The following is a 27,929-nucleotide window of genomic DNA, read 5'->3' on the forward strand; positions in this document are numbered from 1 at the left end:
TTTCTCTGCAAGCCTAGTCGTTTTGGGCTAATTCCAAGACTTCCCTCCACTGCATACCTTCGTCATTCCCTGGTGTTGTACACGTCTTGACCTGCTGCCGGGTGGGCGCTTGAAACTCCTGTATTTAAAGAGGCAGCGATTAATACCTTCAAATGCCTTTCGCTCAGATGATCTGTGTAATGGGTAGCGTCCAGGTACAGGCGACCTGCCTGCAATGCATTGCCATGCACCAAGTCGCACAAGTCGTGCAAGGTCACACAGCCTGTTGGTTGGTGTACATTTCCAATCAGCAAACCATGGCCACAGGTAACTACGAGCCATCCCCTTACACATCTTTGCTAATGACTTCTAATATCTTTAACGTTTCAGGTAGCCACCTTCGTGTGTGTTAATTTATAGCAGACTGTACACATCAATTACGACGGATACGGTCACAGCTGCGTATTTTATTATCTATCATTCTATTTTGTCTGCGCGTGCTGAAGGATATTCAGGCCATGTGGAACACCTGTAAGAAGCGTCGTACATTTTCCTCGGGCAAACAGCCCTTGTCAACATGCTCAGCGTCCGTCCCCGGTAACTGAGTGGTCAGCGCTACAGAATGTCAATCCCAAGGTCCCGGTTTCGATTCCCGGCTGGGTCTGAGATTTTATGCGCTCAGGGACTGGGTGTTGTGTTGTCCTAATCATCATCATTTCATCGCCATCGACACGCAAGTCGCCGATGTGGCGTCAAATCGAAAACTTGCACCCAGCGAACGGTCTACCAGACGGGAGGCGCTAGTCATACGACACGGACTTAACATTCTCAGCGCAGCAGTAACATAACTCGAATAACTAGGTACCTATGCATTTAAGTAGGCATGTTAACATAGCCGTTTTTTTGTCTTGTTATGAGGAAACCATTCCTGCAGTTTTGCCATCGAATTTAGAAACAATCTGCATTGTGCAGCAAATGAACAGAGTCTGCATGTACCCTTCAATGGACCATAACACGACCATGCATTTAAAAATGATTCACATTAACGCACACAATATTATTTAACGAGTCGAAAACCAATGAGAAAATCCACTTGCAGGCCAAAATGACTGAATAGCAATTTATACTGATCTCAATGTGTTCCACTGTTCCACCCAAATTGTGAAACCGAACAAAGAAATTAACATTCCTCGCATGAAATACAATTCTAAACTATCTCAGGTGCATAAAACTGAAAAACCGTTATATGTATAATTAAACAAAGACTGTGCAAGCAAAAAACCGTGTCACTAGAATCGTGAATGATTTCACTTTAGTCTGCCTATTTCCATATCGCAAGACAAAGTGTCTATACTAAACACTTCGGCACGATCGTGCAGCAGAAAGCAGGAAACCAGACCATGTTCACAGCACCAGGCGTAAACGAGGAGCCTCTACCAGGTGCAGAAGTATGACGCCGGAATTAGGTTTCAATCATGACACGTCTGTTGTTTGAGATTGATAAACAATATTTTATTCAAAATAATCTCCGTTGCTACTTATACGTTTCTGCCATCTCTCCAGCAGGCTATGAATGCCACCTCCAAAAAAACAGTCCTTCTTTTGAATAGGACCAGTCAGGGAGATATTTTCGTATACTTCCATAAGAACTATAGCGTTGTTCAGCGAGAATGTGTCCCAGTGATGCAAATAGATGATAATTAGAAGGAACCAAGTCTGGACAATAAGCTGCATGGCCTAGTATTTCCCAACTGAACGCCTCGATCGTTTCCCTGAGCCGTTTTGCTGTGTGTGACGTGGCGTTATCGTGGAGCAATAGAATTTTGCGTTGGCTTTTCCATATTTTAGTCGTTTGTCACGTAATGTTCGATTTAAATCGATCATTTGCTGTTGGCAGCGATCAGTGTTAACGGTTTCACCAGGTTTTACCAGCTCATGATAGATGATACCCTTCTGATATCACCAGACACAGAGTATTGTCTTCTTTGCAAAGCGATTTGGACTTGCAGTGGATATCGACGGTTTTCCTGGGTTCACCCATGATTTACCATGCTTAGGATTCTCAAAATATATCCATTTTTCATCACCTGACACTATTCGAGGGAGAAAAGACTTTCTTTTGTATCTGGAGAGCAGCGTTTCACAAGTGGTATTTCGATTTGCTTGCTGTCTTTCATTCAGTTCATGCGGAACACACTTTCCCACTTCTGCACCTTTCCCATAGCTTTCAACCGAAGAGAAACGGCGTTCTGTGTTACATTCAATTGTTCCACGAGTGCCTGTTGAGTCTGAGTATCATATTCATCCAACAAGGCCTGTAAGTCGTTGTCGTCGAACTTTTTCGGAAGTTTCCCGCGCTCGTCGCTTCTCACGTCAAAATCATCAATTTTGAATTATTTGAATCACTCGAAACACTGTGTTTTCGCCGAAGCATCGACTGGCATTCGATGCCATTCTCAGATTTCTTCAAATGATAACAGAAAACCAATGCTGTCCTCAAATCGTAGTTCGTAGGCACACAACTCGACATGTTTATAGCTTTGAAGTAGATACCGATGTATGGAATTTGGGTTCTGTGTGTTGACATTCGTCGTCACCCGTTACAAGAAGGACATGGCGCTGCAGACGCGGTCTCAGGGGCCCCACATCTTCGGCTAGCACCATCTATAGGTAAACTGTTTCATTCTTCTACACCTGGCAAGTGCTTATCCGCGCCAAGCAGTTCAACTGGCTGGTTAATCTCATAGTTCGGGAGACTTGTTTAAGGCATGCCTTTGCGCTTCCCAGTCAAAGATATAGCTTCTCTAGCATACAGAGAGTGATTATAGGTTCCTTGAGACATGAAAAAGCTATCGATACGTCGTATGAATACACAGCGTGAAAGCTGTAGTAACATCCACGAGATAAATTTTAGCTACAGTGCGACGAGAGGAAATTATGACTCTAACAGTTATTAACATTATCTATCCGACATATGAAAAGAACAGTGAAATAAAACGATGATAAATATTAATTATTTATATAATATTTTATGATGTACTTGGACGTATCGATGAGTATCATACAAAGACAACGATAACTGTAAATTCCTTTTATGATCTGCGTTTGTCTTCCTTTGTTTTTACCTTTTGTTGGTTGGCTTTTGTAGATTGCGCATCAAGACGCATATCAAACTGAGGTCTGTTAAGAAATTGTAATTATTTTTTAATTATTACTTGAGAATAGAGTTCATTATTACTATAAATATGAGTGAATAATTATTTGTAACTTTAATTCCTCTCTCAATAAGCATTATCTGTGTTAATTATTTCTTTCCGATGCAAGGAGCGCAGCCATTGATGATAGCGATTTGTATCGCATTTTTATCTGTGTTTCTTACGAAAGTATCAAAGGTTTGCTTCATGAAAATTAGTCTAAATGGTGCACAATATGAAAGTAAAGTTTAATAAGCATTTCAAATACTTATCCTGTTAAAAGGAAATTTGCTCTAACAGTAGAAAGTCTCTATCAATTGTCTGCCGCCATCTTAACAATTATCTCAGCGGCAAATTCAAATTACGCAACTCAGCAGACATAAATGCCGAAGGTAATAAAAATGTGTAAAAATAAATGTGCACCGGTGGTTTCGAACTCATTGTAATGAAAATAATTCGAATCAGATTGGTTCTTTGAAAACAGTGCTCATAGCACGATCCATATAACAAACTTTTTCTTGTTGATTTATGGAACCAAAATTCATTACGCACGAGTTGCGAAGAATATTGTTTCAGGTAACATACGTCAGTGTTGTGCACGGCTGATATGCGGTGGTTTTAATGATCATTTTGCTGAAGATAACTGTTTCCATCATAATCAATAGTTGTATAGAATCTGTTGTATGAACTGTGATTTAGTGACGCTTACACAGCTTACAGACAACACTTTAACACAACGTTAACTTGGAGTTCTTTAGCAACTTGACCAAATCTTTAGCCGGGAGAAAAAATTATTTTGTAATTACTCACTGTAATAAAATAACATTATCATTTTCATTTACAAATTAGTAAAATACCAAACCACTGAATAAAACAGCGAACGCCACACTGTCTAAAGCAGATGGCTTTCAAAATCACCGAGAAAGCCTCTAGAATATTGTGATAAGTTTTCGAATGAAGAGCAGCAGTTTTTCAAGTGACAGTACGGATGCAGCTCGGAAGGGCTGTCGTCCTTACACCAGCCTGCTGCGAACGAATCGTGCTGCGAGAGGCGGCACATGTCTGAGGCGGCCCCGTTCCCACAGTGGAGCACGTGGCTACGCCCCTCACCCCTCAACCCTTACCCCTCAGCCCCTGCGGCTATTCGCAGCTAGGTCAGGGATACGCCACAGACGACTTAAATAGCTCCACCGAAAGACATCCTCGTGACTGCTATTGGAAAGCTATTCCCGTCACGGTATTTGATAGCAGCGTTCAGCGACCCCCGCCGTTGCCCGGCGGAGAAACGCCGCCCCTGAAAGACCGTGCGCGTTCACACACTGTCCACGTTATGAGCCACAGCTGCCTTCTTTCCTTTTCGCTTCGACATTTTGTCTTTTAAGATTCACATGAAGAATCACTGAACTATCGCTACTCAATAAACTTTTTTTGAATTAGAATATTTCTTAATGAGAAACATACGAGATGACTTGTTGTTACAAAATAAATATTCATAATCAGTCTAGATCGGGAGCATACAGGTCATAATCGATATTTTGGTTATAATGACCATCTGAAAAGTTAATTAAACACATTAAGCATGAGGCCTAAAAGAGCAGACGTCTTAGCCCGAACTTAATTGCTGAAAGTTTCATTTTGATGAAACATTTATGTGTATCAAATAAACAAGACTTTTACGTATAACCAGAACTCCCTCCACGCTTCCCCCCCCCCTCCCCAACCGAGCAAGGTGGCGGAGTGGTCAGCACACTGGACTCGCATTCGGAGAACGACGGTTCAAATCCGCGTCCGGCCATCCTGATTTAGGTTCTCCGGGATTTCCCTAAATCGCTTGAGACAAATGCCGGAATGGTTCCTTCGAAAGGGCACGGCCCTATCCTCCATCCCTCCCCATCCCCGTTCCCCCGGCTCTTGAAAGAATAGAACTCCAGGGTGTAAAACAGCATCTAGCGTCTAATTACTATGGAAATGTGTTCATGGTTTTAGTATTTGACGTTCAGCATGTGAAACTTTCAAAGCTGAAGGTAAAAACCTTAATAATATTGGTCTGATTAGTTTCAGATTATTCACTGAAATAGTATAGTCTCAGTAATTTCCGCTCAGTTTTAAAAAAAGCTAGTTTTTTACGTACCTTTGTGTTTATGACGTCATACCTCCTAAACTATGTGTCGTACAATTATACAATTTTGCGAGTACATCAGTGGTATATGTGGATGCCGCCTGCAAAATGTGTTGGGACTAGAGTCAGTAATAAACAAGTAATAACTTAAAACGTCATGATCCTGAAGTTTTAATGCATGAACGGCGAAAATATAGTAAGCGTTAAACATTTTTTCCTTTCATTATTTTATGTCAGCGAAAAAAGTTTCATAATGGTTTGATGTTATGCATAAAGACTCCTGCAAGTTAGTGAGTGCTTTCATTCTGGTTGCAGCTAGTCTGGGTAATTTGCGCTTCGTTAGTTTCGATGCCTCAATCTTTATTCACACTTTGTTATTTTAATTCTAGTCTTATTGAGATAAACATTTAACATAAGATTATAGATATTAATGGGTAGATCATCACCGCATTTTACATATTTAAATTCGGTCTGTAATTATATGAAACATTAAAAGCCAATTTCTGTTGCCCCAGGCGGCAGCTGTGGCCGAGCTGTTCTAGGCGCTTCAGTCCGGAACCACGCGGCTGCTGCGTCGCAGGTTCGAATCCTGCCCCGGGCATGGATGTGTGTGATATCCTTACGTTAGTTCTAAATCTAGGGGACTGACGACCTCAGATGTTTAAGTCCCATAGTGCTTACAGCCATTTGAACCATTTCTGTTGCCCCTGGAAGTCATTAGGCAGGTAACCTTCTACTGCAACCCGGCGAGCGTTTCAGTCGTTTTCTGACACAGATTAACTCGTTTCGATCTGAAGACAGTGATCGTAACGGAAACGGGCCATTAATTTTGAACTCGTGATGAAGAATGTTAATGAACATTTCCTACTACATTAATTAAGTATATTGGTAAAATTCTTACACCCGAAGACAGAAACGAAACGAGGCGCCGCAAAAGAATTATCCGAACGGGATGGATATCAGTAGATGTGATATACAATTACAGAAAAATAAATCATTAAAATTTCAGAAAAATTGGATGATTTACTCAAGAGAAAGAGCTTCACAAATCGAGCAAGCCAATAACGCGTTGGTCCACCTCGGGCCTTTACGTAAACAATTAATTGGATTGGTATTGATTGGTAGAGTTGCAGGATGTCCTCTTGAGGGATGTCGTTCCATATTCTGTCCAATTGGAGCGTTACATCGTCAAAACTCCGAGAAATCTGGAGGGACCTGCCTATAATGCTCTAAACTTTGTCAGTTTGGGAGAGACCCGGCAACCCTGTTGGCCGCGGTAGGGGTCGGCAAGCACGAAGACAATCAGTAGAAACTCTCGTTGTGTACGGGCGGGCATTGTCTTGCTGAAAGGTAAGCCCTGGATGGCTTGCCATGTAGGGCAACCAAACTGGCCGTAGGATATCGTCGACGTACTGCTGAGCTGTAAGGGTGCCGTGGATTACAACCCAAGTGGACCTGTTATGAAATAAGTGGCACTCCAGAACGTCACTCCTGGTTGTCGTGCCGTATGGCGGGCTGCAGCCAGGTTGGTACCCCACCGCTGCAAGGGCGTCTCCAAACACGTATTTGGATTGGAGTCTCATTGATTGGAGTAGAGCTGTCTCCAGTGATGAGTCATGCTTCGAAATGAGACCTGACGGCCGGCGAAGATGTGTCTGGAGATGCTTCGGACAGCGGTGGGATGTCAGCCTATTAGTGAAGCAATTTCTTAAATTAGGTGTTACAAGGAGGTGATATACGACAACAGTTTCTGATTTCGTAGGACACACAAAATGCGGAAGCATGTCAGTTGTATTTAAAGAAACCCAACAGTGCTGAAACGTTTGGCGGAAAAATTATTGCTATAGAGAGATCTATGTGGCCTGTCCTTCCTGGACCAGTCTCAAAGCACCATAAAGATTTGGATGTAACATGACAGTGAGAGCGGCGACACAGTGCGCTAGCAAGCCGGGGCACACGGGATCGAATCTCGGTCAGACCATCGAGGCCTGCGTTGTCCATTGCTTCCGTAAATCGCTTTAGGTGACTGTCAGGCTCGTTCCCTTGTAAAGAATTTCCTTTCGCATCCTTACGCAACCCGAGCTTCTGCTCCATCCGTTATTGTCTTATCGTACACAGGAAGTGGAACCGTAATCTTCATCATTTTCTTTTAAAAAATCGCGAAGTAGGCATCCAATCATGAAAAGGACAATTGACAGTCTCTCTTTCACTGCTGTGCTCCTTTTGTATTTTACTCAAAAATATTAACATCGGCTGAAATCTGTTGATTTGTTTCTTTCCACGTTCGAGATTACATGATTCCCCTTGTCACTTACTCCACTATTTTCTACTCGAAATTTTCCGAATTTCAAGAGCCTATGCGTACAACTACGACGTCAGCAAACAATAATACTTTAAATGTACCTCACCTGTCTTCTGAAATACGTCATAACGATATTTCCGCAGAAGCGCTGAAATATGTCTTCAGGAAAACGGTGGTATGACACGATATAATGCAAAGCCAACAGCGTGGCCGACTGAGACAAACCATGATGGAGGAAATCGGAAGGACTGTTGCAAAGAATCCATCCGACATGCGATTGATGTGATTTAGAGAAACAATGAAAAATCTTCGTCAGGGTACCCCTACAGGGATATGAATCCCGTTAATCATTAATACTCGTTCAACGTGTTAGCCACTACGACAGCATGGCGAGTAGTATGGAGGAATACCCATATAGAAAACTGCATTTTCCATGATAAAACTCTGGAATTATCATATTCTTATACATTGTAGCTCGAGCATTTCATAACTTGATCATTTATAAGGCTGCCTATTCACTTTGACCACCCCAAATATCTTTTTGTCCACAAGCAAATTTTAAAAAATCGATGAAGCAAATGCTGTTTGTCTACGAAGGGAACATTGACAAAAATGACTGCCTTTCTCGTGACTTTGTTCGTTACGAAGATATGAAAAGCAATATGTCTTTTCCAAATACTACCCAACACTTTTCATTTGGTAATCCCTTCTTCCCCTCAAGCAGTTTTCAAGAACTTAACACACGTATTCGCATGAACATGGCGTTATTAAAAATATAACACAAAACTGACATTCACTCTCCGGTACTAGAACACGTTACAATAACTTATCTGCTTGCTGCAGTTGACATTTAACAAATGAAAACACAAGGAAAGTGCACACCGATGTCATACGTCGACGGTTTGTGTTAGTACAAAATAGACCAACGAGGGGAAAGCAGAAATCACAGTCTAACATATCAGTCGTGACACTCACTGCTGTAAAAGTTGTTACCGTTTGACAGCTGGAGCGACACTAACGCTCCAAGCGGCGAGAAAGGAGAACGTCAGATGCGTTCCTAAACATAATGTTTGTTTTGTATCCCTTTTATAAGTGTTTTACGAAATATTTTAATTATTTTTTTGCCTCCAAGAGTTTGTGTAATATCAGACGACGTAGATGTTTCTAAAAATGCTTCTAGTAATATCAGTAATATCAGACGGCACAGATGTTTCTAAAAATGGTTCTAAAGTAAGCGTAAGTAGTGATAAAAATCATGAATCCAGTGGCAAGCTACAACACAAAAGTGAAGAAACACTTGCGACGTTGGATGGAACTGCAGCTTACCACTTTGATGTCATAAGAATATAAACACACAGATTCACTCGTAAGAAGTACAGACATGTACCACTAAGTGCAAAAGGGATCGACGCCCTACTTACCGTTCCGCAGGCCTACTGTGTTTTTGTTACTGTTGCCTGCTGCCACATTATTTTATTCTAAGTGGGACAACCAACTACCAACTAGTGGGAGAAATGTGCTGTGCGTGTAAACCCCAAGCCCTCAAAGCCAACGACACTGTCCGAAGCGCTGTCGTATGTTAAATTTGTCAATAGAGACATTTCAGCCAATGATATATTCATTAGTTTATCAGTATCGGAGAAACGCTGTATCTTTTGCTTTAAAAGGTGGAATATATTGTCAGCTTTCCACATTTCATTTGTATGGCTTCCACATACCTCTGTAATATACCCAATGATGGAAGCATAAATCATTCTGACAAAAGCTGTATGCCTGAGTGCTCTAATATAATAAATTTTGAGCAAACAACTTATTTTCCTCTTTCTATCTTGCAGCTTATTCCTCCTTCAGTGGCATGCTAATCTGGCTTAACAAGTCAAGGGGATCTTTTTGTAAATATCAGGATCCTATAGTCTTCGAAATTTGTTTGTCCTTTATTTGAGCCTTCTGATACAGTTTCTGTTGCTATCTGTACTTAAAACGATAGGCACTTTCCTTGTCCCGTAATAGATTTGCACCAAGTCTAGCGATCTGCAGATTCTGACACCTCACACGTTTCTGCAAGGCACGAACAACTGCATTTAATCTAAACACTTCATCGTCAAAGCAGGTCTGTGTTGACGAGTCAGATGAATCTGATACTGGCATAAGGAGAGTTGAACTGGCTGCTTCTGTGCCATAGGACTGTTTTACTGCTTTAGACGGAATGTCGAACCTTTGTGGCCGTTTCCTCTTCATCGTCAGTTGAAGTGGCTTATTCGGGCTGTCAAACAGTGTGGGTACTGCGTTTCACACGAGTTTATTATTGTAGGCATTCATGAACTGGTTTTGTTCTAAGTGTAGCGAACAAAACATTATTATCAAGCTAAACAGGATCCTTTTTCATAAGATCTTCTCGTCTGCTACTCACTAGCCATTTTCTGTTCTAAAACTAAACACTAATCATTGACACACATGTAGTTTGCAAGCGAATCCTGACGATACAATTTAGTTCAGAAAAATGGTTCAAATGGCTCTGAGCACTATGCGACTTAACTGCTGAGGTCATCAGTCGCCTAGAACTTAGAACTAATTAAACCTAACTAACCTAAGGACGTCACACACATCCATGCCCGAGGCAGGATTCGAACCTGCGACCGTAGCGGTCGCTCGGTTCCAGACTGTAGCGCCTAGAACTGCACGGCCACTCGGCTACAATTTAGTAACATGATGGTATATATCTCTAAGGGTCCGTAAGAAACCTAAAAAAAGAAAGATGATGTGTCTTGTTGTTGTTTTTGTTGCAATTTATTGCGCTATAGACGCTCCTATCGGTAAAAAAAAGTTGTTCAGATCAAAATAAACAACTACTATTCGCTTTCGCTTCCACGATCGCACCTAACTCATAGTTTTACTTACTGGACGCTTGGTGCGCTGCTGGGGCAGTAGGCGACAAAATCGAGGCGATACGTCGCGACTTTTACGTTAGATTCCGGTACAAATGCTGCTTATCTGTGGAGAACATAAGTTAGCGCAACAATAACGATCGATGTGCATTTTCCTTGTGCTCTGAATCGTTTACTGTCTATTCCGACCAGCGGACGGGATAAGCTACCCTAGACAGCTTCACTATGCGCCAGCAAAGGAGAGTCATAGTTATGTGTCACCGTTTTAATAGCGTCATGTGGTACAAGCTATAGGTTTTTGAACACGTCTTCAGAAGAGGAAGTGCATTACCAAATAAAGAGGTAGGGTGATATTTAAAAAGAGGCATACTTCTATTCGTATCTTCGTTACGAATCAAGAGTTACTCTTATAGCTTTTTAAATAAAACAGATTTTATTAACATTCAACATTCTGCGTCTTCATTCCCTTTGTGTATGTATTTCCAGCTCTCGGCCACTACAGGGCTCCGGATTATTCCGTGTAACATAGCGGTGTTAATGCAACTACGTTGGTGACCGAGAAACAGCGTGCTGTAATCGAGTTTAGAATTCGAACAGTTCGACCGCGCATGGAAAACCCTGTCCTCATCATAACAGTGTCAGGCAACACAAGAACACCTTCGGGGACTTCACCTTTAGAGCGATGAAGCTATGCAAGCAGAATTGAAATTTTGGATCCGCCAACAAAGTCAAACTTTCTACAGTAAGGGTATCGGCAAACTGCTCTCTCATTGTGAGGAATGTGGTCGTCGCCAGGGTGACTATGTTGAGAAATCAATATGTAGACGTGAAGAATAAAGAAGTTTATCGTTAACAACATTTTTTTAGTTTAAAAAGATACAAGAATTTCCACATAATAATTCTTAGGCATTACTTTTAAGCACGCGATCGTACTTGAACATTATTACACAAATAACTATGTTTCAGAAACAATCTTCGCTGCTAAACGATTTTCAGAACTGAGTAAATTTGTTTATCTGTTCCATCAATGCTATAGTTGCTGCTTCATGACAATAGTGACAAAATATTGAATAATTCGGGTCCTATGCCCACAGCGCAGTTAATTTGTGGGTCTCAGGAAGTAATGTCACCACACTTAATTCTGATTCGTGCATAAACAGCAGATACTCACCACGTATTTGCGACATTAATTTCATTAATTTTAACCTTAATTATATTAATTATAAAATATAAACAAAGTGAATAATCGAAAGCATAGCAACTGAACAGCGGTTCACAGTCTCAAGTTGCAGGTACTTTTGGTACCTGTATCAGAAATCTTTCGTTTTTGGAAGACACAAAATAAGATGAAAAGAGTTATGTCATGTTTTCAAAAATTCTTCCGATGCCGAAGGGGAGATTTCTTCAATGCTGTACAGAAGACTTTAGGAATGAGAAAAGTAAAGCGAAATTGAAATTTCCTCATCGACCACGACAATGTTGGAACACGTGAGGCAATACTGACCTTACGACTTACCTTAGAAGAAAGATTAAGGAAAGGGAAACCTACGTTTCTAGCATTTGTAGACTTAGAGAAAGCTTTTGACAATGTTGACTGGAATACTCTCTTTCAAATTCTAATGGTGGCAGGGGTAAAATACAGGGAGCGAAAGGCTATTTACAATTTGTACAGAAACCAGATGGCAGTTATAAGCAGAAAGGGAAGCAGTGGTTGAGAAGGGAGTGAGACAGGGTTGTAGCCTCTCCCCGATGTTATTCAATCTGTATATTGAGCAAGCAGTAAAGGAAACAAAAGATAAATTCGGAGTAGGTATTAAAATCCAAGGAGAATATATAAAAACTTTGAGGTTCGCCGATGACATTGTAATTCTGTCAGAGACAGCAAAGGACTTGGAGGAGCAGTTGAACGGAATGGGCAGTGTCTTGAAAGGAGGATATAAGATGAACATCAACAAACGCAAAACGAGGATAATGGAATGTAGTCAAATTAAGTCGGGTGATGCTGAGGAAATTAGATTAGGGAATGAGACACTTAAAGTAGTAAAGGAGTTTTGCTATTTGGGGAGCAAAATAACTGATGAGGGTCGAAGTAGAGAGGATATAAAATGTAGACTGGAAATGGCAAGAAAAGCGTTTCTGAAGAAGAGAAATTTGTTAACATCGAGTATAGATTTAAGTATCAGGAAGTCGTTTATGAAAGTATTTGTATGGAGTGCAGCCATGTATGGAAGTGAAGCATGGACGATAAATAGTTTGAACAAGAAGAGAATAGAAGCTTTCGAAATGTGGTGCTACAGAAGAATGCTGAAGATTAGATGGGTAGATCATGTAACTAATGAGGAAGTATTGAATAGAATAGGGGAGAAGAGGAGTTTGTGGCACAACTTGACAAGAAGAAGGGACCGGTTGGTAGGGCATGTTCTGAGGCGTCAAGGGATCACAAATTTAGCATTGGAGGGCAGCGTGGAGGGTAAAAATCATAGAGGGAGACCAAGAGATGAATACACTAAGCAGATTCAGAAGGATGTAGGTTGCCGTAGGTACTGGGAGATGAAGGAGCTTGCACAGGATAGAGTAGCATGGAGAGCTGCATCAAACCAGTCTCAGGACTGAAGACAACAACAACAACACCACGACAAAAAATTTTATTGAGTACATTTTGACTTTCTTTCTATTCTGGCTCAGAGTTTCCCTTCTATTTCACAGTGAAAACAGAAAAAAATAAACAAGCCATTGTCATCTACTACAACTGAGCCATATTCCAATATTTCTTAATACCTGCATTTTACGTGACTTAAAGTACTCTGCAGATGTGTAACCGGAGTGAGAATCTTGATTCAAAGTTGTCAGCAAACTTACCTGCTAACGCAGGAATAAACCTATGAAAGAAATAATATATTAATACCATGAAAAGATTTTACACTCCATTATCATTTTTAGCAAGAGGCCTGCTTGAATGATCCACGTGCTTGTTTTTGCCATTACAATTACTTTATGTAATGTTTATTCTTAGCTACTGTATGAAACAGATTTTGTCCCTATTGCTCTGCCTACAGCTTTTTCAACGCGGAGTACTAAGTATTTGCTCCAGCCAGCTTACTAACTAAGGCAGCGGTGCTTAACGTATGTTCGCGAAACTGCATGTAAGGGTAGCTCGACAGTGGAAGATAAATGAAACACCGTATTTGCTGTTATTCACTTTATTGTGCCACATTATTTGTTAAATACAGCTGTAAATTGCGCTTGTAAATAAAAGTTTCTTATTTATGAGTTTGGTAGCGGGCGTTATTTCTATTCAGCGAAACTGTTATCAGAAGTGCGAATCTACAATTATCTTCACAGTTGATGAAACATTTCACTACTCTCTGTGTTTTCGAGTCTGTCTGGATTTTTTTTTTTTCCACGAATTCTGTCTCCCTCGTCTACTCCTCCCCTAACTGACGTTTTAAACAGTCTGTGATATTTCTCACGCTTTTTGTTTATTATCGGAGGGTAAGTGAGCAAAATCACTTTGAGGCCGAACATACGTGTATCACGGTCGCGGCCAACGCAGTAAAATGCTGAAATAATAAGCAAACAGCGTGATAACAGGCATAGGTGCAGGTCAGAGGTGGTTTTGATGCCAGATCGGCACATACGGTTCTCTCTTAAAAATAGATTTGGTTAATGTGTCACAGAGGGAGGAGATGTTGTCGTCGAGCGTTAGTGTTGCAGAAGTCAGTTTATGTGAAGTTCGCGTTTACGAAGCATACACACAGAAGTACACGGCCTGAAAGTAGAACGTACGGTATTTTTGCTGAAAGACAGTGAGAGTTAGATTCAGCTGCCTGATAGTACTCCTTTCTTGGACCACACTGATACGATTCCATCGCGAATTGATAGTGTGCTGGTTTACTGCAAAATCCTGCGTGATGTTTGCATATTGAACTAATGGGACGAATCATTACTGCTGGCAGAAATGGCAACTAACCACCTGAGTTGTAAAAATTGAGGAAAACGTGACGAGAGCGATTGGCGTAGTACGTCTGCATTCGGGGCTGGATGCTCAAAATCAGAATAAATATTTACTAAGAAATTATTTTTTTTTCTACAGACTTTAATACTGTGTGCGGTTTTGTATTATAACTAGAAGCCATTGAGACATACTGTGCTACAGGTGGGAAGGGTCTCAGATGTTTGTATACTGAATGCTAAAGAAAAACGGTATAAGGGAGTTCTTCTTAGTTATTCTCATCTACATTGGTAATTGACGTTAGTGGACATACTTCGTGTAACGGGTATAAGTGCAGATACGTTTAGTGCAAATACATTTTGCTGGTACTTTAATATGCTCACACATCAACGTGTTGGTTGTACTTTTTCTGCATGGTCATACTGGGCTACTAAGAGGACTACAGCGGTCAGTATAGATTAACAGTTCTGCGTCTACGCGTCCACACGTCATCACCTGGCCTGCTACCCAGAGGAAAACTAGCCGTAATAACCTGCCCTTGTCATACATACCTGGAGGTACTAACCAACCTAAGTTGTTACTACACCTAATGTCTACAATTAGTAGTATGGAAATGACGAAAATATTGCATTCAGTACAATGTCGTCACTCACCAATAGAAATGTCTGCACTTGTACCCGTTACATCTTGTATGTATTTACAGAACAGTTTTTCAGTTTACGACAACAATGTTTTGACATGGTATGCTTCGTACTTAAACAATTACGGCATTTCTCAGTCAGAAAATCCCACAGTCCCAACTGGTTAGCAGTAAGACTTCTCAGATGTCTTAGAGCGTCTGTTGTTCATAACTGCGAAAGAGAAGTGAGAGTGTGTAATCCGATACCAGTGCATAGCCAACTGCCACACATCTGCACCGATCTGGCACCTTTTCTCGGAGAGATCTCTACCGACCGAGTAAAATACGGTCACCATGAGGGACACTGGGGAGTGGTTTGTGGTTTGAGGCAGCTTAGTGTTCAAGAGCTGCGCTTTAATGGCTCGCAACCCAAAGAACTGGAACGTGCTTCCGCCTGGTTGAGCTCGTCTCTAATGTCGTTGTTTAGCCATCTCATCTACACAGCATATGAATACTGCTGCGGCAGAGACAGCTCCTGTGGGGAACTCCGAGCATAAGAAGTGCATCTGCGCCCAGCCAAAGCGTGGATAGACGTGGTGGGCGAAATGAAACTGGTACAGAAAATATTTAGTGCTCGTTGAGACAGGCAAAGGAACTTACATCATCCCCACCCACGGGAGGTGATGTAGGTTGGGTCGCCTATCTCATCGTGCATGAAATGATCATTTTGCCCACTCTGTAATTGGAGGGAAGGGCAGAGTTATCGTACATAGATGAGGAGGCGTGTATAGTGCACGTGTGAAATTGCTCGGGAAGGGCACAGCTATTATATATAGATAAAGAGGTGTAGACAGCAGATGAGTGATCGGTGGGTGGTGCGCCACTATTATGGCTTCACGAGCTGACTGATGATCGATTCCAGAGAGGATGTGGCAGCCAACCAAACGGCTGAGAGAACGGGCACTCATCGCATTAGTCGAGGGGCAGCTGGTAGTCGAAGATGGAGTCGATGTCGCACTCCGGGTAGAGGAGGTCGCAGTCCCGGGCGTCGGCGTCGGCGTCGCGGCGCCGGCGTCGGTGCGCCTGGTCGTAGTGTCGCATGTCGGCGCCGTCCAGGTCCCGCCCGCGAGCCTCCGGCAGCCTGGAAGGTCACCAGCGCGTCACGAACCTCACACAGCTCTTATCGTAGACGAACATTGTTCAGTAGGTACTTATCTATATCTCTAAACAGCTTAAACGTTGAACCGAAAAGTTGCTCCCAGGCACAACAGCGATAATTTCATTTACAGTATTTCATATAATTATCAACCGAATCTAAAAATCTAAATTCTGTTATAATCTTACGTTAGAGCTTTAAGACAATAAGATTAGTATTACAGTGAGAAACTGCATTTCTGCTTGAGACAACCTACCACATGGAGCGCAAATTACCCAAACTACATTCATCCACTAGTTGAGATCGAGAGTATTTACCCACTTCCAACAAACTATACACATCATTTCAAACTTTTTCGATACTTTTTGTCACTGACGTTCTCCACCCTCCCCTTGCCCCCCTCCCCCCATAAGGTTCAAAATGGTTCAAATGGCTCTGAGCACTGTGGGACTCAACATCTTAGGTCATAAGTCCCCTAGAACTTAGAACTACTTAAACCTAACTAACCCAAGGACATCACACACACCCATGCCCGAGGCAGGATTCGAACCTGCGACCGTAGCAGTCCCGCGGCTCCGGACTGCAGCGCCAGAACCGCTAGACCACCGCGGCCGGCCCCCCATAAGGAACGAAAGAAAAAGTCTTTATACAGCTAAATTTCAGCATCATACATAACCTTTTAATGTATTACTTCTTTGCTAACAACTCTACATGAAACAAATTTTTCAGACTCTGTGTGCTTATACGACTCAATGCACGTACGAACTCATATCGTTCGACACTGAGTACGGGAGATACGATGACATAACACTGATTACAAAAAAGGAAAGAAAGACAGCAGCTCTCCACTGGGCGTTGAAATACATAAAAGGGAATTGTCTCTTTCTTGCGAAGGTCGGCCGTGGTGGCCGAGCGGTTCTAGGCGCTTCAATCTGGAACCGCGCGACCGCTACGGTCGCATGTTCGAATCCTGCCTGGGTGTGTGTGATGTCCTTAGGTTAGGTAGGTTTAAGTAGTTCTAAGTTCTAGGGGACTGATGACCTCAGAAGTTAAGACCCATAGTGCTCAGAGCGATTTGAACCTTGCGAACGTTCGCCTTGACCGCCTCGGTCTTCATCCCCCTCGTGCCAATGGATATTCCAATGGATACAGGTCCATTCATTTACTTGCTTATTCAATATTTACGCTACGACGTAATTTATACTGCGTTACGCACGCTGCTCAGCTAAGAGATATATTCAGTGTGAAATTAATGTAAATTTAAATTTGGTCCTATGTGAATTAGATTCAGGGTCCTGTAAAATAAAATAATCGGATATATCAAATACATTACCTAAAATTAATAGATTAAACGAACCAGAGGCGCGATTACTGGATCAAACATTCGGTCAATTTAGATTATGTCCAGTACCACGTACAGTACTTTCCTTACTCAAAAGTAAATAGTTTGTCTTCAACAATCAGAGGATTAGCCACTCACCAGTGAATAGTTCCTTGGTTATACGACAGGCTGAAATGAATTTAATCACGGATCAAACCTATCGTTAATAAAACATCCAACGTGTTCCTACTTAGATTACTATATAATGTAAATCTTTACTAAATAAGCCAATAAATAAATACATAAATAATGGACTTGTATACATTACCCCAAGGGAAAACTCCGTAGGATGTATCATACAGAATACGAGTAAAAACTGGGATGTGTGGGAAGAATTACCAGCAGTAACAGTGAAATTCAGTTCAACCTTCACTAAACATTTAACAAGAGCAACAAATGTAATAAAGCACTACACTTTTATACAAAAGCGTAATGGTTGATGGGCCACGTGAACGCAACAAATAATCAGTTGCATTGTCTCATGGGCTTGTAAGTCATTGGGTTCTCTTAAAATGGGGACAACTTAATGGTATGGAATCACACAAGCACCTCGCATTCATACTAACACCGCCCAGAAAACAGAAGACAGACTAGAAGAACTGCCACATGCATCACAAATACATACATCCAGTCGACAAGAAGGTTTGCTCCACCGCCTGACACAACTTGTAGAACTCAGACCGTGGAACACGACGAGAATTTCGATCCTGAGTTCAGATCAGTCGTAAATGCATGTAAGACACAAAACACATGTGCAGGTAATGTAATTTGAGCCCTACCAGTACAGAAGAGGAGTTGCAAACCGACGAGCTCAAGGCTAGTTCGTTTTTCGAACATGTGATCCAAGCCACAGAAAGCCAGAACAAGAGAGAAATATAAAAATTCCGAACAGTCGGTTAATCCGTGGAAGTAATTGCCTACACAAGTAAATTAGCGTGAAATAACTGAAAGATAAATCAGATTCCAAGGACTGAATACTCTCCAACCAACGACGAACACTTGGGCTTGAACAGACAAAGACACACGCCCTAACGGATAGAAATTACAAAATATGTGTGGAACTAACGAAACAGAATAATTAATAATGTAAGAAACGCAAACACACGGACATTTACAATGCAAAATATGAATTCTAAGTGACATTAAGCGTAGCTCCCACACTAGGGTCCCACATTCCGAAGTTGTGATAATTTAAATCAAGACCATAAGCTGTCGACAGGTGTTTATATACATCAACGGGGACGGTTGAAATTGTGTGCCCCGACCAGGACTCGAACCCGAGATCTCCTGCTTACATGGAAGACGCTCTATCCAGCTGAGCCACCGAGAGCACAGAAGATAGTGCGACTGGAGGGATTTATCGCTTGCACGCTCCCCGTGAGAACCACATTCCCAACTTAATGTCCACACACTACATTCGTAGTGTCCCCTCCCATTACACTCATTACTCGCGGCAGACAATCTTACCGAGTCCTGTAAGAGTTCGGGAAATGCGTGTGCATCCAGCACAGAAGAAGGTCAATGGCCAGTTAGCCTTAACTATATGAAGATGGTATCTGTTCTTTTGGACAGATATTCTGCATGATTGCAAAGGTCTGAAGCAGCAAAAGGAACAGGTTAAGACTTCACTCAGGCTGAAACTTACACAAACTCAGGTTCCATACCTATTGCTGCAATCGAGCACCCACCAACCCACCAACAACCTCTCTTTTCAAAATCTCAGGAACCAGTGAAGCACACCCAAGCCAAATGGGGGTACACACACACATAGAGAAAATAGTCGGAGGAAGCCCTTTCCGTATCCGGCCAACTTAAAGCCCAATAGTGCTTCGACCAGACGCAACGAAACCTCTTTCTCTCACTCAAAGCATACAATGAAGTTGAGTTGGCTAAATTGTTACAATAGCGGACGAGAAGTTTATCCGTCACCAGACAGTATGAAAACCCAATACATAAACGCACTCACTCGCTCTATCATTCAAAGAGGGTTAGAACTGGAAAGAAGTATAGTAGTACACCATTAAAACATTATGATCAAGCTTGGGGGAAGTGGAAGGAAACAAAGATACTTCGTAAATCGACTTACACTGAAGCGCCAAAGAAACTGGTATAGGCATGCGTATTCAAATACAGAGATAGGTAAACCGACAGAATACGGCGCTGCGGTCGGTAACGCTAGTATAAGGCAACAAGTGTCTGGCGCAAATGTTATATCGGTTACTGCTGTTACAATGGCAAGGTTATCAAGATTGTAGTGAGTATGAACTTCTTGTTGTAGTCGGTGCACGATAAATTGAACACAGTACCTCCGAGGTAGCGATGAAGCAGGGATTTTCCCGTGAGACCACTTCACGAGTGTACCATGAAAATCAGGAATCCGGTAAAACATCAACTCCCCGACATCGCTGCGGCTGGAAAAAGATTCTGAAAGAACTGGACCAACGGCGTCGGAAGAGAACCATTGAACGTGACAGAAGCGCAATCCTTCGGCAAATTTGCTCCAGATTTCAATGCTGAGTCATAAAAAAGTGTCAGCCTGCAAACCATTCAACGAAACATCTTCGATATGGGCTTTGGGAGCCGAAGGTCCTTTCGTGTACCGTTGGTGACTGCACGACACAAAGCTTTACGCCCCGCCGGGGCCCGTCAACACTGACATTGGACTGTTGATGATTGGAAACATGTTGCCTGGTCGGACGAGTCTCGTTTCAAATTGTATTGAGCGGATGGTCGTGTACGGGTATGGAGACAACCTCATGAATCTATGGACCCTGCACGTCAGCAGGGGGACTGTTCAAGCTGGTGGAGGTTCCGTAATGGTGTGGGGCGTGTGCAGTCGGAGTGACATGGGATCCCTGATACGCCTAGATACTACTGTGCCAGGTGACACTCACGTAAGTGTCCTGTCTGATCACCTGCATCCATTCGTGTCCATTTTGCATTCCGGCGGACTTGGGATATTCTAGCAGTAAAATGTGACACCCGACACGTCCAGAATTGCTACCGAGTGAACTATAAACGTTATTGAGCATATCTGGGATGCCTTGGAACGTGCTATTCAGAAGAGATCTCCTGCCCCTCGTACTCTTACGAGTTTATGGACAGCGCCGCAGCATTCATGGTGTCAGTTTTCTCCAACACTACTTCAGACATTAGTCGAGTCCATGCCAGGTCGTGTTGCGGCACTTCTGCGTGCTCTCTGGGGCCCTACAAGATATCACGCGGGTGTACCAGTTTCTTTGGCTCTTCAGTGTATATGCTTGTAAACCAGATACAGAACACACATGATTTCAGGGAATGTATAACTTGGTGACTGATAATGACACATTCAGCTGTTGACTCTCCCTCCCAGTCTGATTCATGAAGTACCCCTGAAGTACGAGATTCTAAAGACATGGAAAATGAAGTTAAATTTTGACGAAACATTATGAAATGGCTGATACACAAACGTTTCAGAATTAAAGTAAATCTAACTATAAATCACCTTATAATATCAGCATGTTACTGAAGGCTTCATGCTAATAAATGTTGTGAAATGAAAGTGATTGCAACTGAAACATTATTTTGTAACCCAATATACAGTCTCCTCGTGTGTCGGGAAAGAGTATAATTGATGTAGTCAGTGCGATTTGCCAGTACTTCTAGGTGTGACTGCCAAAGACTGTTCGGCAGTCAGCTGTTGTGGTCTGATGAAGGAGTGAGTACTCACGTGAAAATCACCCTGAGGATCTCCTGCAGGAAGGTGCCGGTGCCGGCGACGCGCTGCTCCGCTTCGCACAGGAAGCGGTACACACACGAACGGCCGTCCACGCCGAGGCTGCAAACACACCAAATGCGTGCTAACAATATAAACATCTTTTAGTCCCCTTTGTAAACAAACCTCTCCATAGTGACCTCTGAACCTTCATTCCCGCCTCTCCCCAAATGGGCGATACCATCAGCAAAACCACTGAGATCTTCATTTTTTTACTCACTTGATTTCTCTCATTATTGTGCCCATAAGTTGAAACGTATGTGCTGAGATTCGATCAGCATAGAGCCAGTGAAAAATGTCGATAGTTCCCAACCGCAAGGTTGGACGAGTAGTACATCTTCGAGTAGTAAGATCTTTGACAGCTAACAGAGCTAGGTGCACGCGGTAAAAGTTTGAGTAGTGGTGAGGAGATGCACTTTCCCCCATCTGCTCCTATTCCTCGAACATATCCGCATCCTCTACACCTCCCGCCGCCTAGAACCCCCTCACCCCCTGGTTGCTCCTCTCCTCTCCCATCCCTGCCCCCTGCCACGTCTTCACTGTTGTGTCCCCCCTACCCTCCATCTCTACAGCCTACATCTCCTTTCCCAAGGTGGCTTCCATCAACTCCCCCTCCTGGATGATGCCCTCTCTCCCTCCATTTATCCCTCCTATCAACTCTGATCCTCACTCCCCTTCCTTTCCTCTGTCCTTTTCCCGGGCGCCCTCTCCCCCCCTTCCATCCTCTTTCTTCCCCACCTCCCCTCTCTTTGCCCCCTTCTCTCCCCCGAGTCCTTTTACATTTCCCTCCTCTGCCTCCTCTCATTCCCTCTCGCGTCTGCCCTTCTCCCCCTTTATTAGTCCTCTCCCTTCTTGGTTCCCCCCCCCCTTTTCGTATTTTCCTCTCCTCCCTCCTTGTTTTTCCCCCTCCCCCCCCCCATCTGCCTTTGGCTCGGGAGTGCCATATTTGTGCAGTGTTTTACCGTGTATGTTTTTTCAGTGAGTGTTCCGTGTTGGGTCTTTTGGGAAGTGTAGTGCACAGCCATCATACTGTCGCTGGGTGTGTTTTTTTTATCTCTTGCGAACAGAAACCAGACTGTCGCCCTGTTTTTTAATTGTGTGTCTACTATGTTACTTGTCTGATTCCTGTGTATTTTATCAACATTGCCAACCCCTTTTGCTTTCTGTTTTAACTTTCCGCATTTTTACGCCATTTTACACTTTAAGTCACCATTTTATCGCCTGTTTTTCCTTGTTTCTTTCTTCTTCCTTTTTTTGAAAAAAAAGTCTGTAGGCTGTAGAGCAGCATACTAACCTGCTGCCAGCCCGGGAATTGAAAATCAATAAAGAAAAAGAAAGAAAAAAAAGAGGAGATGCGCAGAGACAGCAGACGTGTTTCGAGTCCGAGCTAGATGCCTGCAGGAGGCAGCCGGGTCGTGACAGCATCAAAGTAAGAATTGGCACTACGCACATAATAAGCTATACTCGGCACATACCTGGGGAAACTAGAAAGAATAATTAATAAAATAGGTTTTCTTTGGTTAAATAATGTCTAAAAGCTAAATAGAAATCCCATTGTTGATGCAATAAGCGTTTTGTGAAACTTTCTCGTAAATCCATGTTATAGAAGTGTTTTTTTTTTTTAGTTTTTCACATGTGCCTTAAAAGTTTGAACAATAAATATTTTTTAGATAAAATTAGAGTTTCATCTCACACCTTATGTCGTTCTCCGCATCCTGTGCTTGCATTGAACCAAAAGGTACATTAAAGTAAAGTTCCCATGAGTAAAGCTAATAATTTCATTTATCAGAGTAAAATAATCTCTATGCCATTGCACAGTTGGCAAATTATTCAGATCAGGACAGAATTTTTATTAAGTGAGACGGCCGGAGTGGCCGAGCGGTTCTAGGCGCTTCAGTCTGGAACCGCGCGACCGCTACGGTCGCAGGTTCGAATCCTGCCTCGGGCATGGATGTGTGTGATGTTCTTAGGTTAGTTCAGTTTAAGTAGTTCTAAATTCTAGAGGACTGATGACCACAGCAGTTGAGTCCCATAGTGCTCAGAGTCATTTGAACCATTTTTTTAATTAAGTAACAAAAAAGGGCCAAAATGAGTAAAGTTATCTAGAATGACAATTTTATGCCATTGCACTATGGCTGAGTTGAATATATGTTTCACTATCGGCTAAACGGGAAGGACTGCACGAGTTAAGTCCACAGACGCAGTCAGATGCAGGTTTGTGAATTTCATTTATTTTTACCACTAAACTTTCATGCAGTCAGATGTGTATTTTGAGTATTAATTTTTCAACAATATTGTCATGCAGTCAGATAAAGTTCAGTTCAGTTAAATACGCAGTCAGATGCAAGTTTTATTAAAGACTAAAGCAGTCACATGCAGTTCAGTCTAGTTTAAATAGAGAAGTTTTTATTAACAACACTTTCAAAGTCTAATGGAGAGCAACGGGGAACGTGAACTGCCTTGCTGAATATCTCCCTTTGCCCTAACGCATTTTGGTTTTCTGCCTCCTGCTTCTACACTGCTTTCACAAACTTCATACAATATGTGAACTGTTTTAATCATTGAATCAGGAATGTAATATTTTCTCAGGCATTCGCATATTTTATCCCTTGGTACACAGTCAAACGTTTGCTCCAATTTCAGGTACTCTATTATCAGTTCCTTTTATCTTTTGCAATACTTCTCCCTTAACTGACGGAGGGAAAAAATCAGGTCTGTGGTTCCCTTGTTACTTCTGAAGCCATTCTGTTATTCCTCAGATTGGTGTTCTAGGGTTTTCCTCAATCTCTTTCCAAAACAATGGTATTATAATTAAATGAAACAACTAGCTTACTGTTACCAGTCACCGTTTTATTTATTTCCACGACTCGTTTCAAAGGTTTAAACCTCCATCATCGGGTGGATTTACATTAGTTAGTATGACATTTGTGTGTGTGTTGCGTTACGATTTTTTGGAGGAACTTGTGGCACTGCCTGGAGCAGACTCCAGACGCCATATTTGTTTACAAATGTGACAGTATATATGTGATGTGTTACGACAGGGAAAGGAACCTGTGACCACTGGAGGCAGTGCCACAAGTTCCTCCAAAAAATCGTAGCACAACACACACACAAATGTCATACTAACTAATGTAAGTCCACCAGATGATGGATGTTTAAACCTTTGAAACGAGTCGTGGAAATAAATAAAACGGTGACTGGTAACAGTAAACTTGTTGTTTTATTTAATGTCAATAACAGTCACGGTAAAGCCTAACCTATAATGTTCACATTTAAAGGTATTATAATTCCTTTTTTCCAACTATCCGGTACTTAGTTCTCTTTGCGTATTAGCTTTGCTAAAATTTGCTAAATTTCCTTGCTAGACATGGTAGCCCTTTTCGTCTATACCGCCATGAGGACTTTGGAAGTCAGAACGACAGTATACGATGAAGTAAATCTAAATCGTTTCATAATGTACTACATTTATTTGATGTTTTTACTGTGGTCTTCAGTCCTGAAGACTGGTCTGATGCAAATCTCCATGCTACTGTGTCCTCCACAAGGCTCTTCATCTCTGCAACCTGCGTCCACTTGAAATCGCCAACTGTAGTCAAGCGCTGGGCTGCCACTACAGTATTTACCCCCACTCCTCTCAACGTTACCAAGATGATGATTCTTCGATTGTTCAAAATTTGTCCTGCAAGTTGAGCCGTAAATTTCTTTCCTTCCCATTTCAAGTCTGTGCCTCTTGATTAGATATCCGCTCTACCCATCCAGTCTTCAGCATTCTTATACAGCACAAAATTTCAGAAACCTCTGTTCTTTTCTCATTTGAGTTGTTAATCATCCAAGTTTCACTTGGTACAAGACTACACCCCGGACTCCTACATTCAGAAGAGACTTCCTAATCTGGTAGAGTTTTGTCTTTTTCGGAAACATTTTCCTTGCTATTGTCACTGTGCATTTTATACCTCCCTATGCCTAGCCATTGTCAGTTGTTTTGATCCCCAAATAGCAAAACTCGTCCCGTTCTAATTCCTCCACAATAACCTGTTTTAATCAGACTCCATTCCGTTGCCCTTCTATTAGTTCTGTTGATATTCGTTTATAATCGCTATCCCTTCCGTTTAGCTAATATCCCATGTCCTTTGTCGTCTCTGGCAGAAAACCCAAAGAGATTCCGGTCATACATAAAGCACACCAATGGCAAGACGCAGTCAATGCCTTCACTGCGTGACAACAACGGCGAAGTCACTGATGACAGTGCCACTAACGCGGAGTTGTTAAACACGGTTTTCCGAAACTCCTTCACCAAAGATGACGAAGTAAATATTCCTGAATTCCTGTCAAGAACAACTGCTAAGATGAGAAACACAGAAGTAGATATCATCGGTGTAGCAAAGCAGCTTAAATCGCTTAATAAAGGCAAGGCCTCCGGTCCAGATTGTATACCAGTGAAGTTCCTCTCAGAGTATGCTGATACAATAGCTCCATATCTAGCAGTTATATACAACCGCTCGCTCATAGAAAGATCCGTACCCAGAGACTGGAAAATTGCTCAAGTAACACCAATACCCAAAAAGGGAAATAGAAGTAATCCGCAGAATTACAGGCCCATATCACTAACATCGATTTGCAGTAGGGTTTTGGAACATATACAGTGTTCGAACATCATGAATTAACTCGAAGAAAACGATTTATTGACACACAGTCAGCACGGTTTCAGAAAATATCGTTTTTGTGAAACACAACTAGCTCTTTACACTCGTGAAGTAATGAGTGTTATCGACAGGGGATGTCAAATTGATTCCATATTTTTAGATTTCCAGAAGGCCTTCGACACCGTTCCTCACAAGCGTCTTCTAACCAACCTGCGTGCCTATGGAATATCGGCTCAGTTGTGCGACTGGATCCGTGATTTCCTGTCAGAAAGGTCACAGTTCGTAGCAATAGACGGAAAGTTATCGAGTAAAACAGAAGTAATATCAGGCGTTCCCCAAGGAAGTGGTACAGGCTTTCTATTACTGCTGATCTATAATTAACGACACAGGAAAATATCTTAGTAGCCCTCTTAGATTGTTTTCAGATGATGCTGTCATTTACCGCCTTGTAACGTCATCAGATTAACAAAACGAATTGCAAAATGATTTAGGTAAGATATCTACTTGGTGCGAAAAGTGGCAATTGTCCCTGAATAAAGAAAAGTGTGAAGTTATTCACATGAATACTAAAAGAAATCCGCTAAATTTCGATTACGCGATAAGTCATACAAATCTGGAGGCTGTAAATACTGCTAAATACTTAGGGATTACAATTACAAATAACCTAAGCTGGAACAATCACATAGATAATATTGTGGCTAGAGCAAACCAAAGACTGCGATTCATTGGCAGAACAATTACAAGGTGCAACAGGTCTACTAGAGACACTGCTTACACCACGCTTGTCCGCCCTATCCTGGCGTATTGCCGTGCGGTGTGGGATCCGCATCAAGTGGGACTGACGGACGACATCGAAAAAGTTCAAAGAAGGGCAGTCGTTTTGTATTGTCACGAAATAGGGGAGACAGAGCCACAGACATGATACGTGAATTGGAGTGGCAATCATTAATACAAAGGCATTTTTCGTTGCGATGGGATCTTCTAACGAAATTTCAATCACCGGTTTTCTCCTCCGATTGCGAATATACAGGGCTATTACAAATCCAGAATGAGATTTTCACTCTGCAGCGGAGTGTGCGCTGATATGAAACTTCCTGTCAGATTAAAACTGTGTGCCCGACCGAGACTCGAACTCGGGACCTTTGCCTTTCGCGGGCAAGTGCTCTACCATCTGAGCTACCGAAGCACGACTCACGCCCGGTACTCACAGCTTTACTTCTGCCAGTACCTCGTCTCCTACTTTCCAAACTTTACAGAAGCTCTCCTGCGAACCATGCAGAACATTACAAATGATTGAAGCGATTTCATAAATTCACTGTAGCTCCATTCATTGACATATGGTCACGACACACTACAGATACGTGGAAAAACTCATAAAGATTTGTTCGGCTGAAGCCGCACTTCAGGTTTCTGCCGCCAGAGCGCTCGAGAGCGCAGTGAGACAAAATGGCGACAGGAGCCGAGAAAGCGTATGTCGTGCTTGAAATGCACTCACATCAGTCAGTCATAACAGTGCAACGACACTTCAGGACGAAGTTCAACAAAGATCCACCAACTGCTAACTCCATTCGGCGATGGTGTGCGCAGTTTAAAGCTTCTGGATGCCTCTGTAAGGGGAAATCAACGGGTCGGCCAGCAGTGAGCGAAGAAACGGTTGAACGCGTGCGGGCAAGTTTCACGCGTAGCCCGCGGAAGTCGACGAATAAAGCAAGCAGGGAGCTAAACGTACCACAGCCGACGGTTTGGAAAATCTTACGGAAAAGGCTAAAGCAGAAGCCTTACCGTTTACAATTGCTACAAGCCCTGACACCCGATGACAAAGTCAAACGCTTTGAATTTTCGGCGCGGTTGCAACAGCTCATGGGAGAGGATGCGTTCAGTACAAAACTTGTTTTCAGTGATGAAGCAACATTTTTTGTTAATGGTGAAGTGAACAGACACAATG

At 42.3% G+C, this 27,929-nt stretch overlaps 1 protein-coding gene across 1 annotated transcript in view; it reads right to left on the reverse strand.

The window, feature by feature from the left end:
- Positions 1–16,022: 16,022 nt before the first annotated feature.
- The window catches only part of LOC126094974 (uncharacterized), a 71,320-nt gene continuing 59,413 nt past the window's right edge, over positions 16,023–27,929 (reverse strand). Inside the window, exons 3-4 of the mRNA XM_049909629.1 lie at positions 21,297–21,404; positions 16,023–16,191 (exon numbers count right to left, since the gene is read on the reverse strand). Coding sequence (XP_049765586.1) covers positions 16,023–16,191; positions 21,297–21,404 — 277 coding nt within the window. The remainder of the gene's footprint in view (positions 16,192–21,296; positions 21,405–27,929) is intronic.

Source organism: Schistocerca cancellata, chromosome 8, assembly GCF_023864275.1.
Source record: "Schistocerca cancellata isolate TAMUIC-IGC-003103 chromosome 8, iqSchCanc2.1, whole genome shotgun sequence".
Taxonomy (NCBI): domain Eukaryota; kingdom Metazoa; phylum Arthropoda; class Insecta; order Orthoptera; family Acrididae; genus Schistocerca; species Schistocerca cancellata.